Raw genomic sequence first — 15,825 nt, 5'->3', positions numbered from 1 at the left:
AAATCAAATAAAAGTTTGAAAATAAATGATGTATTTTTAAATGCTGCAACAAATGTTCACAAAAAGTAACTATAATTAAAACCAGTTAAACAAAATCAAATGTTTGAATCATGCTTAACCAAATGCCAGGCTGGAGAGCTGAACCTAAAGTATACGTAGAAAGATTTCAACACCTGAGCAGTTTTTAATGTTTTTATCACATATAAATGTCACAGCAGTGGGTCCTGGCCCAATGCTTTGTGTTTTTGGTTTTCTTTGACTCTTGTTTTTCTTGGTTTTTGTTCTTCTTATTTATCAGGCTCTCAGTAATCTTAGTTCTCCCTCCCTCAGTGTTCATTTCAGCCTGTGTTTAGTTTCTGTTCCCGTGTCCCACGTTTCATCGTTTCATGTCGAGTCAGCCCTGTCTCTCTGTTTCCTGTGTCTCCCCAGTCAGCCCCGCCTCCCTCGGGCACTCATGTGTGATACAGAGTAATAAACCTGACTACATTTGCTACACTCTCTTTATTACCTGTTACTTTAAAATTCATACACTAATTATGTCTGCCCATCTCTCTAATGTGAAGGTCAAAGGTCAACATCCCAGTGACATAAGAGTAATCCCAAACCCCATCTCTGTGTTTGCCCTGTGATAGACTGGTAACCTGAGCTGCCAACTCTTGAGCCACGATCGCCTCGTGTTTAATTTGGCCACCAGAGGGGAGTAAAACATAATTACAAGATATTCTGCTAATGGGCATATATCTATATTGGTCATTTCATCAAGTCCCATCTAGTATATAATGTTAAAAAATGTAAATAAGATGGAATTCACAGCTGGAAGTAAATTTTTTCTGAGAAGTAGAATATTAAAATTATCGATATAAATTAAGAAGCTGTAATTTGAAAATGCTGAGAATTTTGACTTAGACTTTTTGACCACATGAGAACTAAAATGAACAAGAAATATATAATTATTACAACTAAAACGTAAAAATTATTCATGATGTATCAGGACTTTGCCTCTATATGATCTTATGACCTGTACACTAAATTTGGATTTGACCTAGCTAGTAACAGGAAATTTGCAACGCTGAAAGCATGGTTACATGTTTTAAGCTGCAGCTCACAAAGCTCAGCTGCTGCCCCCAGTTATGAGTTTAAATAAATCGTTAATCATGATCTTTTCCCTTTCAGCACTTTCACTTGGCCTTGGGCTGTTTTGACTGAGCTACACAGTATGTTTCAAATGTTGTAAATAACCAAAGTCTTGAACTGGGAGTGATTTGGTTGTATTATTGGTTTGTTTGTTGGTGATATATTTCCATGTAGATGAATGAAGACAGATTCATTCTTACCTTTTCCAAATGACTGTGAGGTCCAGCACGTCTGTGCTTTTCTGCCTCTTCCTGCGATCACCCCAGTGATTTTCCCTCGGTCTGAAATCTCACCTGATCTTTTGTAATTGTGAGTCATCTGGCAGCTAACCACTCTTACTAGACTGTATCACATCATCTCAAGAAGAACTGAGACGTGTTAAGTAGTTAAGTTTCATGCAGATCGTATACAGGGAGTGAAGAATTATTAGGCAAATGAGTATTTTGTCCACATCATCCTCTTCATGCATGTTGTCTTACTCCAAGCTGTATAGGCTCGAAAGCCTACTACCAATTAAGCATATTAGGTGATGTGCATCTCTGTAATGAGAAGGGGTGTGGTCTAATGACATCAACACCCTATATCAGGTGTGCATAATTATTAGGCAACGTCCTTTCCTTTGGTAAAATGCACTCTAAAAAGTGTATTTCAGCAGTAGTTGAAGTTACGTAAAGTTCAGAGTTAGTTTCATTAAGATTTCTGCTTTAGTGGAGCCAATCTACATTTGTGGAGTATATCAACTTGTTATTACGTGTTGTTCCCTCAGTACACATGTAACCTGCTATTCTCATTAGAGTCAACCTGCATCAATTAGGTTTCTCGTGACGCAGTGCGTCCGATGTCATGACGTCTCCGCCTTCTCCAGAATTTTCTACCTGCGGTTGAGAACAACAATTTGAGAGGCACTTGGCTGCAGGCAGGACCTCGTGAACAATTTGGTCAATAAGGTAACGAAGATATTACTTTTTCCATAGTCCTTGAAGGTAAGTCAAATGTAGAACACATATTTTAATGTATTAGATATAAAAATATTCCAACTGTATTGTTAAGTTTGTTAAGTGTTTAGTAAACTGACCTGACCAAACCGCTATCATTCAGCCCTGCTAACATTAGCGAAATGTCAGACCTGTTGGTAGTTTGTGCTTGGACATGTAGGTTAAGTTAGTAGTTTGCCGGCGGTACTCTCTTGTTTTAATATCGTAACGCTAGCTTAAAGTTGTGTATTCATGCAGTGTGTCGGTGTTGGCTTACTGTTAGTTATTCATTAGCATTAGCACATTATAGCGGCAAGCTGGGCCGCGGTTCTCTTCAGACTACGTTACTTCGTGCGCGCGCATTTATTTATTTATTTATTTTTTCTAAATGACATCAGAAACAGCAGTATGCGACATTACGTGATGGCAGAGCTTCAGTTCATCCTTTGTCTTTTTTTTTTTTTTTTTTTTTTTTTTTTTAATAAATAGGACAGGGGGAATGAATGAGAGAAAGAGGGGGAGAGAAAGAAAGAAAACCAAAGGGGAGAAGAGACGGTGAGAAGGGGGGGGAAGAGAGAGAGAAAAAAAAAGAACTCCTGGGTCACCTGTATGGAGAAAAAAAACAAACAAACAAAAAAAACAAACAGAGGAGACAGCAAACAACAAAGAGCAACATAATAATAGAGAAAACAAAGCACCATCACAATAAACTAGCTAGTCATAGATATCAATATTTACTAAATAATAAACGATATTGTGCAGCACGCAAGATAGACAGCGCACAGTGTGCTTTGAGGCAGCAGCCAAGAAAGCTTTAGTCCGCGTCTGTGAATACCCATGTGTGCATACCTGTGTGGATCAGAATGCTTGCATTCCAAAGGTTTCTCCATGTAATGATCTGCTAGGGAGTGTGGGGGGGCCACAGCCCCGTCCTCCAGGGTGTGAAGCGGGTATGGAGGAGATCAAAACTCCAGACATCCAGAGGCCCCCAGAACACAAGAGACCATGGAAGACCAACAGAGGGGCAGCCGCGCCACTGTTCCAGTAAGAGCTGAGGAGAGTCCCAGATGAGGGCTCGCCCAGCAGCCGCGGAGCAGAAGTCAGGGGGAGTTGCAGTGACGCGCCCGTGAGCTCCGCCGGCCCCCAGCTGTGCCTGAGTGACCGAGCCCCAGGCCGAGAGGCCGGGGGCACCCCACCTCCAAAGGGGCCCGAGCGAGCCCCAGGTCCCAGGCCCCGACAAGCGGCCGCCAAGGAGTGAGCCAGTGTGTACCCGGACGCCCACCCCCAGACACAAAGAACCACCAACACACCGACACCTGAGGGAGTCCGCCACCGGCAGGGGAAGTGGTGGTGGGTGGAGATAGGCCTCCAAACCTTGGAGGGCCTGAGGTGTCCCCAGAGAGGTGGCGTCTGATACCCAACCTGACATATAGACACAGACATACAGGCACACACAGACACAAACATCCATTCCCACCCTCATGCTCTCATATGCACTCACTCCACACTCAACCAACGTGGAGACAGACATAAAGAGACGCTGTACACACAATCACACTCCCCAAGCGTACTCTACAAACCGGGTCTAGGTACCCTTGCCCCTGGAGGGGGCACCCTCATGCTCTCGCATTTATACACGAGTGGTTGTTCGCAGTATGCCTGTCGGCGCGAATAGTTCAAGCGGTCACGGCCACGGGTGATGTAGGAGGTAAAGTTTAGCTGTGGTGGCTCCAGGAAGCATGCATTTACTGCCGCTTGCATTGCTTTCAATGTACATGACGTTAAGAAGGCGAGGAGAAAGGGTGCGTGCAGCGCTCGTACACGCACGGATCAGCTGTGTGAGAGGGAGATGGTGTGCGGCAGAAAATCAAAATTAGAAATCATAGAAGAAAGTATCCGGTTGTTCAGTGATGACGCGACGAATCCTACTTCCGGGTCTAAAGTAGTCTGCGTTTAATATGGCTTTTGTGTTGTTAACATGTTTAATTTTATGTATTTTCTTCTATTTGATCTCAAAAAGCTCCTAAACAGTCAGTGATCACTGTTGACCTCCCTTGGCTTTTATTACTGCTAATCATTTATTTAAACTCAGTTTTTAAAACCTTACGATGTAACTACATCCCAGCCCATGCAGCAGTATATGAATGACTAACCTCGTATTGTGGATGGATTATCTCAGTTGTTCTCCTGGCTGAAGTTTGGTCCTTTTACAGCATCCTGCCATGCGATTACATTTGTTCCTGACCACCGAGAACACTCACATTAACTTTTATCGAGTGGAAAAAAAGTTAGCTTGTTTATATTATGCTAACATAGCTGTGTCGCTAGCGGTCACGTAGTACATCATTATATACCAGCTAGCCCAACTTCAGTAACCCTACAAACGTCACTGCTGTTTAGTTTTCTGTCTTCATTTATGCTGGAAGTGATAGCAGAGCTGTACGTTTTAATTTGTTTCCAAAACCCCGCAGTCAGGACATGCTATATTGTATTTAGATAGAAGCTAGCGAGCTAACTCCCTGCTAACTTCTAACTCTGTTAAATGTCATAAATTCCGTTTTCATGGATGCCTGGATGTTAAACTCAAATGTTACACCTGGTAGAGCAGAACGCTGATCATTTTATTAAAGATGAAAGACTTTAGACAGTTTTTCAACTCTCAGTAATGCCATAGTGATCGTTTGATATATGGACCTGCAGCGGAGTTTAGACCCAGACACGGCTAGTGACGTCAGACTGAACAACCGGATTACGCTATTGAACACAGAAAATACAGCCATCAGATTTCTTGTAGACCTAGCACACTTCTGGTCTGTGTCTGAATACATATATAAGTACATAGATGCAGATGAACACTGTAAACATGATGAAAGATCGACAGACTAACTCGAACATATCTTTAATCTTTAGGACTTTGGGTAGCGCTTCCTTTCCTTCCTGTCAACCTCTCCAGAGGGGTGTCTGCTGATGGCAGAAAGATTACATCACCTCTGGTTGGAACCCTGGACAGTGCCACAACCTTTGGCTTGGTGTAAAATGTGATGCCCCATCGCCACCTTCTGACCTAACTTCTTCTCAGCTCTGTGACTACTTCAAGAGGGGCATTCCTGTGTGGAGGTGTGCCAGGCAGCTCGTTTTACCTGTGAACTTGCGTACTTTCACTTCATCAACAACAAAGGTATGCAAGTTCAAAATAGTAATGTCTCATTTAAACTTAATTCAGTTTTACACTGAACAGGAATCGGCTTTATATATAAAACAATTGCAAAAAAAAAAAATGTACCTATGGGCATTTGGGTTTTGTTTTTAAACTTTTGTTTTGAACTTATCCCTTTAAAATCTAATTAGAGAGGGCTGGCTACATTTGATGAATACATTTTGTGTTTAAATGATTCGCTTTGTGTTGGGCAATGTGGCAAAAAGCTGAGATGAGATCTAGTCTCATATCACCATATTGATATATTGTAATATTGCCCAACTCTCCCTCTGTGTTTTCTCAAATTATTTATATACACCCAGTAAAGCGTGTCTCTTTGTTTCTCCAGTGCTATGCTTCATGTGGAGATGCAAGGACTGTGGGACAACATTAACAAAAAGATCTGAATTGCTCAAACACTACAAACTGATTCATAGGCATTACGGACGAGGCCACTCATATCCATGCACTTATTTAAATTGTGCATGTAGGTTCAAGACTTGGAACGCCCTACTGAGCCATCTATCAAGAAATCACCCTGCCCAACAAGCAGTCTCCAAAGCTGCATCCAAATTCACTTGCCATATTTGTGGCCATAATCAACTCTCCACAGAAAGAGAATATTTTCAACATATCTATCAGCATCTTAAAAATAAGGAAACTGTAACATGTGTGTTCCAAAACTGTGAATATAAAACCAATGTCTATGAGAACTTCAAAAGTCATAAATACAGAAAACACTCTGGTACAGTGAACACATTTAAGCCTGGAATAAGTTCTGTTGATGAATCATGTGCCAGTGTTGCCAGTGATATTTCAGATGTGGAAATTATAGAGAGTGATGTAAATTTAAATTCTGCTTTTGACAATGGGTATTCTGAAAACTTAGAGAAGGATATTGAGCTTCAGTGCTCCTTAAGTTGGAACACATCTTTCTTGTGTCTAATGCAGCTGTAGATGAGCTTTTGCAGGAGTTAAACTATTTGATTGGTTCTGTCTCTGTGGCGATTACCCAAAAGACTATTAGCCAAGTATTACAAGACAACGGATGCCAATTTGACCAGTCAGTTGTTGAAAAGCTAGCCAGTGTACTCTGTGAGACAAACCCTGTAAAAAAAAGCAATTGGAGATAAAGGTCCACTTTCCAGTCCTTGGAGACGAAAAGCATACTATAAGAGCCACTTTAAAGTAGTGGAACCAGTGGAATATATACTTGACAGAAAAAATAACAAGTCATTCCAATATATTTCAATTTTAAAGTCTTTGCAGCATATTCTTGACTGCCAGACAACCTTGGATCAGGCTGTTAATTTGAATACTGTAGATAATCAGCCTCAAAAAACTTCTGTGCACTACAAAACTATCTTCGATGGTGACTTCTTCCATGAAAATGGACTGTTGTCCAAGCAGGAAAGCATTTCATTGATATTATACATTGATGAATTCGAAATATGTAATCCCCTTGGTACATCACGGAGGAAGCATAAAATTTGTGGATTGTATTGGGTTTTGGGTAATTTGCCCCCAGGCTGTAATTCTTAATCAAAAGTAATGATCTGAAGTGCTATGGGTATGAGAAAGTGTTAAAACCTGTAATTAATGATCTTGTAATTTTGGAACAGAGTGGGATATTTCTGTCAAAGTTGGGCAGAACAGTAAAAGGCACTGTTCAGTGTGTTGTTGCCGACAACCTTGGTGCACACAGTATTGCTGGATTCTTTGAAAATTTCTCAGGGACATACGTATTGTCACGGTCCTGGGTCGGGTCGACCCAGTATTTTGAGTTTCTTATGTTTTGGTTTATTTTGCATTATGGATTAGTTATTCTCTGGTGATACTGTTTTGATTACAATTATATTCTGATTCTTTAGTTATCTGATGATGATGTTGATGATGATTATTTCTGGTTTAGGTTTTGTTATCTTGCCCTTATGTTTGGTTTAGGTTGCCTGTGCTTAGTCTTCTCTGCCCGTATGTCCCTCTGTTTGTCCATGACGTCATTATGCCTGTTTACGAGTCTGTCTCTGTCTGGCGTGTGCTTCCTGTTTTATTTTGTAGGTCTGTGCCCTTTGTCAGTGCGTTCAGCTTTGTGCTCTCCCTGTCTCGTCAGTGTAATCTACGTCAGCCGTGTCTCCCAGCTGTTTCCTCTTTGCTCCGTTCACCTCTTGTATTTAGTGTCTGTGTCTTCCCCTACTCGGTGTCGCATCGTTAACGTCTGTTTACCCTCACTTCCTCCGTGTGCTCCGTTTGCCAGCCAGCCTTCCTGCCTACTCATTCCATTCTTCCAGTTTAGTTAGTGTTTTTCTGTTCTGCTTCTTACCAGCAATAAAGCTGTGTGTTTTGAATTACTTCCGCCTCAGTGAGTCCTGCATTTTGGGTCCTCTCTCCCTGCCTGCCCACACTCAGACATGACACGTATGTAGATTTTGCACTGCAGAAACATCAGAGTTCCAGACTATTGAAGTCAGAAGTGAAGTCTTTACTTTAAGAACAAAAGACATTCATGCAGATCATTTACGAATTATTGAGGAAAACAAATGGCCCAGTTATTATGGTGTGAAATCAAAGTGTATTTTGTCAAAGCACCTCTCACATTTTGATGTTACCACTGGGTTTCCACCTGATGTTGTACATGATCTTTTTGAGGGAATTGTTCCTTTTGAACTTGCGCTTTGCCTCAATTTGTTAATCAAAAAAAAGTATTTCACATTATGTACATTGAATGAAGCAATATCATCTTTCAACTTTAAGTGGGCTGACAAAACAAATCGACCTCATCCTGTGGCTCTCAGTTTTGCATCCAAAAAAAGTGTAGGAGGGAATGCACACGAGAACTGGAGTCTTATCAGATTTTTGCCTTTGTTCGTTGGGCAGAGTGTACCCTGTGAGGAGCCTGCTTGGCACATCTTAACAGACTTGAAGGACATTGTTGATCTTGTTGTCAGTCCTGTTCATACTGAGGACTCCATTGCATATCTTGGTTTTAAGATCTCCGAGCACAGAATCAAGTTTCAAGAGGTTTTCCCAGATGTTAATCTTAAACCAAAGCACCACTACTTGGAACATTATCCATACTTGATTCGTAAGTTTGGGCCACTGGTTGCACTATGGACTGTGCGATTCGAAGCAAAGCATAGTTTTTTTAAAAGAGTTGCAAGGAACATCAGATGCTTCAAAAATGTACTTCTTTCCCTTTCACAGAGACATCAGTATCAGATTGCATATCATTTGCATGCAATTAGCTTTGCCAAACCCCCACTGGAAGTAACAGATGTTTCCACTGTTCACATTGATGTTCTTAACAAGGACATCTCAAATGCACTGAGACAGAAGTCTCCAGATATGGACAATGTGTGCTTGGCTAAAAGTGTAGCATATAATGGAATAATCTACAAGTGTGGGATGATCTTGATCCACGGCTCACTGGGAGGACTGCCAGAGTTTGGTGAAATCATCCAAATGGTGATACTGCAGGACAAACTAATCTTCATTCTGAAAAAGCTTAGCGGATGGTATATGGAACACTACAGAGCTTATGATCTCAAAACATCACCAAGCAAAGAAGTGGAACTTGTTGAGCCACAAGAACTGCATGATACCTACCCACTGGCAGACTATAAAATTAGAGGGATGCGTCTTGTCACCTTGAAAAGATATGTCCATGTTTAAAGGGTGAGGCCTCAAAATATGATAAAGTATTTTCTTAAGTGGGAAAACAAAACCCAGACCCATACAATACTAATGTGTTCTCAGAACATATTTATTTTATACTGCAAGCCAAAGTGGTGTGATGATGTCATTGGCAATTCATCAGTTATGTCATTTTTTTAATGCAGGTCGCTGGATTCCAGTCAGTGAATGCTAATCCTATGCTCTCCCCCGTTCTGCTTCTCTTCTCTTTTTCTTCTTTCCTCTCCTTGTTGTCTCCTATATTCTCCTCACCTCCTCTCCTTCTCTCTTCTCTTCAATGTCTTCCATATTCTCGCCATCTCTCTTCTCCTCCCCTCTCCTCTTCGGTTTGCCTTCTCTCCTCGCTGCCTCAGCTGATCTCCACCTCTCCTCTTCATTTTCTCCTCCCCTTTCCTCCTCTCTTTGCCTTCTCTCTTTTCCTCTAGTTTGACATTAAATTCTCCTAATTGGAAATGTCAGTGGTTTACATGTTGATCCTCACTAACTGTGCTTGTGCTTTGTTCTCAGACCACCATGGCTGGTTCAACACCTGCAAGACTGAAGGTGATTTTAGGAGAGAACAACATTGAAAAGCTGACTCTTCCAAATGGCATCCCAGAGTCACTTGAAGACCTTCTCAGCACGATAAAGACTACCTTTGGGTTAAAAGGTAACTTCAGACTGCAATACATGGACCAAGACTTTGGCAACGACTTCTTCAATCTGAATTCTACCACCGAACTTCGGAATTTGGGGACAATCAAAGTGATCCACCAGCAAACAAATCCACCTTTGATCAGTGCCGATCAGTCCACTTCATCTCTGTCTCTTTCATTTGAGTCTGATGACGGTATTTCGGTGGCATCAAATGACACAATTATCCTCTCATCCCCTGAATCTATGTCATCTCGAACACAACAGTGGCCAGAAGACTTTGCAATTCCCCAATTTTCATATGACACAGAGCTACAGCTAGAGAGGGGGAATACTGAGTACCGTGTGAGCCAAAAAATGTTGACTTTAAGCGCCCGAATGCTGTCTGATATCCTGAAAAGAGTTGCAGAAGAAATTTACCGTTACAAGGCCTATCCAGAGGATGCACATTTCTGCGCAGCTGCAGAGGCCCTTATCAAAAAGCACCCATGTTTGAAAGAACCTGGATCATTCAATGGCTGCTACGGTTGGAAACAAAGACTGAAGTACAAAATGGCAAACTACAGGACCCAGCTCAAATTACAGGGGTGTCCAGAGCTGTGTGTAAACTCACTGAAATCTAAAGCTACTACAGATGCTTTCCCTGCTAAAAAAGTGAAGAAGCCAAAACGTTCTGAAGCTAACTTTTATCCATCCTTTCCTACTGGTGAGACTCTGGACAGCATGGAAAAAGTGAGACTAGAACTTCTGACAGAGATCGGGATAAGGGACAATGAAAGGGTCATCGCAGACAAAATGGCTAACACGTTTGCCTACAGACGACATGAGGTGGTAAACCAAGAACCAAGCATTCAGGAACTGAAGGACAGATGGCCTGCACTCTTCACACAGAAAAAGGTAAGAATGGAACTGAAGTGATTGAAGTCTGTATGCTTCAGGATTTATTGCAGTTAACTTTCATGAATCGGTCATAACTTGATGTGGTTGAGATTTTATAACACTGAACTTAATGAAAGAATTTACATTTTGAATTCCCATATATGTTGTACTTTTTGGGATATAGACATTTTGGCATACAATCAGTTTCAGCATTTTGTTCCATAATACAATATCTACTGTCATTTGTGTTTTGTTTTTAGATAAATACAGAGTTCCAGAGGCTCATGGCTGTTCCTCTTGAGTGGAAGTTCATGGCCCAGTTAGACATGCACTCAAGTCAGCTGATCAAAGTCATACGTGCCAAAGGAGGAGCAACACGCCAAAAGATTGCGAACATCATGGACACATTGGACCAGGTAAATCTGTACCATCAAACAAGATACTTCGTAACTAAGAGGGCTGTCAAAATATATCTGAATCCTTCATAAAGACAATATGGGCAGGCCAATGCTAATCATGGCTTTCATATGCATGAATGTTTTTAGCGACTCAAAAAATACACCACTGAACTCATCCCCTTTTCTTTTTGTAATGAATCTCTGGGCTTGTGAATTACTGTTTTTAAATAAAGTACATGTAAGTTAAGCAATAAGAGTAAGGATGTCTGTCTTATGAAATTTAGAGTTTAAAATTAATCAACATTTGTTGTTCTAGACAGTGGACATTAATCATCGGAGGGAATGTGTGCTGAAAGCCCTCACCATCTTCCTGGGAGAAGATGCAGATGGCCTGATCAAGGAATACCTTGTAAGTTTCAACAGTTTGTCAGAACATCTTGTCAAAGGGACACAAAAAAAGTTAACTGTTAGAACAAACATAACACGTGAACCATAGTTGGATTGCTGACATGTATTTATTATCATGACCATATTGGACATTATGTAATTCCCAGCAACAACACATTACATATTGGATTGACTTTGTTTTAAGTAAGACGGGCTTACTTGATTATTTAAGTTCAAAGGAATAGTTTGACATGTTGGGAAATCTTATCTTTCTTGCTTACAATTTGATTAGAGTCAGATTGATACACCTCTCTCTGCTGTTTCTGGTGTGTGATGACACCCAGCCAAGAAATAGCCCAGCACATAACACATATTGGTACATCACCCAAACACTTAATCACAGTAAGAAGTGAGGCTAATGATGATTTGTGTTTGTGTCTTGTACCCCTCTGTAGGACTGTGGAGCAGATGATGTTCAGAGGGAGGGTCACCATGGCAGTGTATGTGATTCGGAAGGAGGGGGAGGGACTGCAGGAGCCACCTGAAGACATTGGCATTGTCATTGAGGGTGTGGAAGTGTTGCATGAACTAACTTCGGTTGCTTCAGCTTGTGCCCTGCTTCTAGGTTTGATCTATGCACTCAACCTAGCTTATCCAAAACCCTTTCGCTTCACTTTTGAAGTGCTCCAAAAAATCTTCATGCAGCTTGATCAGCACAAGATGTCCCCCAAAGTCCAAAATCTGTATATCAAACTTCAAAGCTCCCAGTAATGGCACAGAACAATGACCAACAAATGGCCTTGTGCCATAATGCGAAGGAACAACTGTGTTTGGACATATAGCATGTAAAATATGTAGTCTCTTTTGGATGTTGGGCCTTTTTTATGCTCCAAGAGACCTCAAACCCTAATTTAATGTGCTTTTATACATACTTTGTATGGTATTTTTATTTATTTTTTAATTTTTTTTTTCAGACATATTTGCCTTCGTTTCAAGGGAAAGGTTGCATTTCAGGTTTGATGTGCTCAGTTATACAACAAACTGTTGTGACATTCTAAAACTCTAAAGGAGTGTTTATATTTTTTCATCCCCATTGGTCAGCTACACTGTTCAGATATTTATTCATTGACAGTTTCTGAATACTCTTGGGGCACTTTTTCATAGTTGACACTATATGTGTTGAGATTGATATTTGTGTAATACTGTGTTGCACTTTACACTTTGATGACAACTTTGTGGTCCTACTAAGCGTTACTTGCATTTTGTGCATATGTGTTTTAAAAAGGACAAATGTGTAATGTGTTTGACCAAAAGCTGTGTTGGTTGCCATAAAGGTAATACTTTATTATATTTATACAATAAAGCATTTAAAAAAAAAAAAAAAAAACATTGGATTTTGAATTTTTTGAAAAATATTTTCAGCCAACTTAAAATTTTGATTTAAGCTTTATTAAACAAACTAAAATTTCATTTTAGAGTCACTACAAAAAGTAATTTACACTAAACCACATTATTAGGTTAGCAAAGAGCAATATTTTACTTTTGGGTTATGCAAATTATTGGGTTGGAAAAACTGAAAACTTTAAGTTGAAATGTCTTAATTTTAAGTTGGATTAATGCAAAATGTTTATTTGACAACAATTAATTTATTAAGTACATGTAACTTAAATCAGTTGTGTTAATCTAATGTATTAACTTCATTTCAAGGAACTTAATTAAATTTGGTGTTACCAATTGAAATAATTCAATTAAGTTGGTTCAACTATTTTCTTTTTTCAGTGTGGGACCCACAGCTAATAAATAGTAATATGACAAAAAATAACAACTTTGTGTGGATGTAACCTTGTGAGATTTGAGATTTTGACAGCATTTTTATGTGACAACTTCTCTTTTTAGATAAATGCAGAGTTTAAGCGCATTACCACCATGCCACTGCAGTCCAGATTACTCTCGCAGATAGATGTGCTATCTGACAAACTAATAAAGGTCTTCAAAAGGCGATGAGGACAAATAGGAAGAAGACTTCAGAACATTCTGGAGCCCACGGCCCAGGTAAGAAAAAAATTAATTTGTGTATACACTTTAGGGAAAATAATAATTTTAACAAAATGCTGCTTGTCACTCTATGCCAGGAGTATGTTGAAAATCACCTGGGATTTTCACAATTTACCATGGGTGCGTTTTTTTTCTTTTTCTTTTACCTGCATTAGAACTATGTGTGGAGTTCATAGTTGAACACCTCTCTGTGCTCTGACAGTATTCTGCTTCTTTGCATGGAGATTTCACTTCATGCATTACCTTTTTAAGCATTCTGAGGACTCAAATCACATGCTGTAATGAATCCATTTTTGTTCACCTAATGTGTTAATGTTAACATTTTTTGGAATAGTGACACAGATTAAAATAAGATTTGGTATAATGTTCTTTGACCAGTGTTCTGTTTAATTAAATTTTGGAATTCTGCATTTTCTAGGCCACAGATGAAGCCATTATCCAACGATCTAATAAGGAAACAACCATGGGAATTTACATCATAAAGTCAAGAGATGCCAATGGCAGCCTTGAGGACATCAGGATAGTCCTTGAAGGCCAGAGAGTCTGGCAGGATTTGGATAACTGTACCCTAGCAGCTGCAATGCTGTTTGGACTAATGTACACTTTGAACCTCACCTACCCACTGGAAAAGTATACCTTCGAGGTATTATAGAAACTGGTTATGGAGCTCAAAAGGAACAGCCTTTCAAAGAAGGCCCAGGTTTTCAGGACCAGACTGTACGATTGAACAGTTTTCCAGTTATGATGTGGGAACAACATGTTTACCTCTTCGAATATGTACCATCCTTTCTTTTAAGCCAGCACTGGTAAAGTTGCAGGACATAATGAAACTTATTTTTCTGGCACTTTTCAACTTGGGGCCTTTATTACTGCAGTTTTCACTTTTCAAGCCACGGCTCTTTAAAAAAAAAACCCTCAAACTTTGAATGTCCATTTTTCTCAATGGAAATGGTGCCTTGCACCAATTTCACCAGTTTGCAATTTTTTTCCCAAGGTGCACCACTACAAACAGATTGCATTGTCTAGTATTAGTGATTATGATGTTTAGTGATAGAAGCAAGCCAATACTAATCAGTTTAGGTCTCTTGGTTTTGTGCCTGTGGGTTATAATGTTATTTTAAGTCTCTTCTTTGTGTCATTTTAATAATTACACCCCTGTTGCCATATTACCTTATGGCTCTTACATTTAAAAATCTATTTTTTACATAAGCGCGATGTCATAAGGCCCCACAATGTTGAATTCAGGTTACAGCAGATAACTTTGAGGAATGTTGTGGAATGTTTTTCAAGAGATGCATTGTACAAATATGACTCATGTATATTTTGGAAGCCTGAATTGAAAGTCCATTGTTACAACTGCGTAGTATTTTCAAAAATACAGGTCATTGTTCAAAAATGTTTTGCTTATTTCTTTGATTGAAGAGAAAGTGTACAGTACATACAGTAAGATCAGCCTTAATTTAGTTTTATTTATTGAACACTCAATTATATATTAGATTATATATTATATATTAGAAATTTGTTATAAAATAAAATAAGCTTACCATAAAATAATCTTGTCAATATAACACATAGTAGTCCAATACAATTAACACAAAAAGTTCATGTCTGATAAACAAGTGGTTTCTATAAATATTTGACCGGAATGGAAAAACATAACATAAAAAAGTCATGTTCGTGTTACCAGAAAAATGTGTGCAGGTATAACATAAAAAACTAAGGTTAACCAAACATAACTTAATTTCGTGCAACCGATTACAATAATTTTTTTTATGTTTATCCCACTGATTAGTTTTTTCAGTGTACTTGGTCACTTAAATACTACATGTTATCTTCAAATTACATTTTGCTATTATATTCTAGTATCAAATACACAATTTTCAAATGGAGGCCTTATAACAGATTATATTGTTCTCTTCCAAGATGGTTGCTGGCATCCACTAGTAACCTTTCAAAACAAAATGTCTAATTTCACTGCATTGACAGTAGGTAAAGAATTAAACTGACATTACTCCTCCACTGAATCTACATAAATCAACAGTTAAATAATGTCAGTTCTTCCGTGTTCTCTGGAATCAATCACAGCAAAGAAATTAGACTGTTTCTTTTGAAAAATGTTGGGAAAGAACAAATCAAGATCAAAAATCAAGATTCAGTTAAACAACAATTATAACTAAACAATTTGAGATAATGTTAGTTTCCATTAACATTAAATTAGGTTACTGAATTGGCAAACACCTTCCTATTAACATTACCCATTTTACCCCAATAACTAAAGAAATTAGCACTTGCAGGTCAAAACCTTTATTCAAGAGATGCAAAAATAACATTGATACAGTGACTGTCAAAAATTACAGCACTGATCATACTGTGACATGTTGGTTCAAAACAGCACACTTAGAAATATTCAACATTCTTGCGTGCTGCACAATATCGTTTATTATTTAGTAAATATTGATATCTATGACTAGCTAGTTTA

General features: G+C 39.2%; 2 protein-coding genes and 1 long non-coding RNA gene across 3 annotated transcripts; all 3 read left to right on the top strand.

Annotated features, from left to right (window-relative positions):
• The first annotated feature begins 3,213 nt into the window (after positions 1–3,213).
• Positions 3,214–6,063, top strand: LOC143416636 (uncharacterized). The gene is made up of 2 exons (XR_013097014.1): positions 3,214–5,286; positions 5,654–6,063. It is a non-coding gene; the product is annotated as an uncharacterized LOC143416636 (long non-coding RNA).
• A 1,661-nt stretch (positions 6,064–7,724) lies between these two features.
• On the top strand, positions 7,725–10,545 carry LOC112434703 (uncharacterized). The gene is made up of 2 exons (XM_024802103.2): positions 7,725–8,976; positions 9,502–10,545. Exon 2 carries the CDS (start codon positions 9,508–9,510, stop codon positions 10,543–10,545), a length of 1,038 nt encoding a protein of 345 aa, XP_024657871.2. The 5' UTR covers positions 7,725–8,976; positions 9,502–9,507.
• Positions 10,546–10,740: 195 nt separating this feature from the next.
• On the top strand, positions 10,741–11,836 carry LOC143416758 (uncharacterized). The gene is made up of 3 exons (XM_076882281.1): positions 10,741–10,922; positions 11,221–11,313; positions 11,747–11,836. The coding sequence occupies exons 1-3, from the start codon at positions 10,791–10,793 to the stop codon at positions 11,834–11,836; spliced, it is 315 nt and encodes a 104-aa protein (XP_076738396.1). The 5' UTR covers positions 10,741–10,790.
• Positions 11,837–15,825: the final 3,989 nt, after the last annotated feature.

This window comes from Maylandia zebra, linkage group LG3 (assembly GCF_041146795.1).
Source record: "Maylandia zebra isolate NMK-2024a linkage group LG3, Mzebra_GT3a, whole genome shotgun sequence".
NCBI classification, from domain to species: Eukaryota; Metazoa; Chordata; class Actinopteri; order Cichliformes; family Cichlidae; genus Maylandia; species Maylandia zebra.
This window is presented reverse-complemented; position numbering and strand designations above follow the sequence as displayed.

Bases quoted from the DNA above. Each gene is read 5' to 3' on its own strand.
- LOC112434703 (XM_024802103.2), top strand. From the start codon at position 9,508: ATGGCTGGTTCAACACCTGCAAGACTGAAGGTGATTTTAGGAGAGAAC.
- LOC143416758 (XM_076882281.1), top strand. From the start codon at position 10,791: ATGGCTGTTCCTCTTGAGTGGAAGTTCATGGCCCAGTTAGACATGCAC. The intron at 10,923-11,220 runs GTAAATCTGTAC...TTGTTGTTCTAG, and splicing joins TCATGGACACATTGGACCAG to ACAGTGGACATTAATCATCG. The intron at 11,314-11,746 runs GTAAGTTTCAAC...ACCCCTCTGTAG, and splicing joins GCCTGATCAAGGAATACCTT to GACTGTGGAGCAGATGATGT.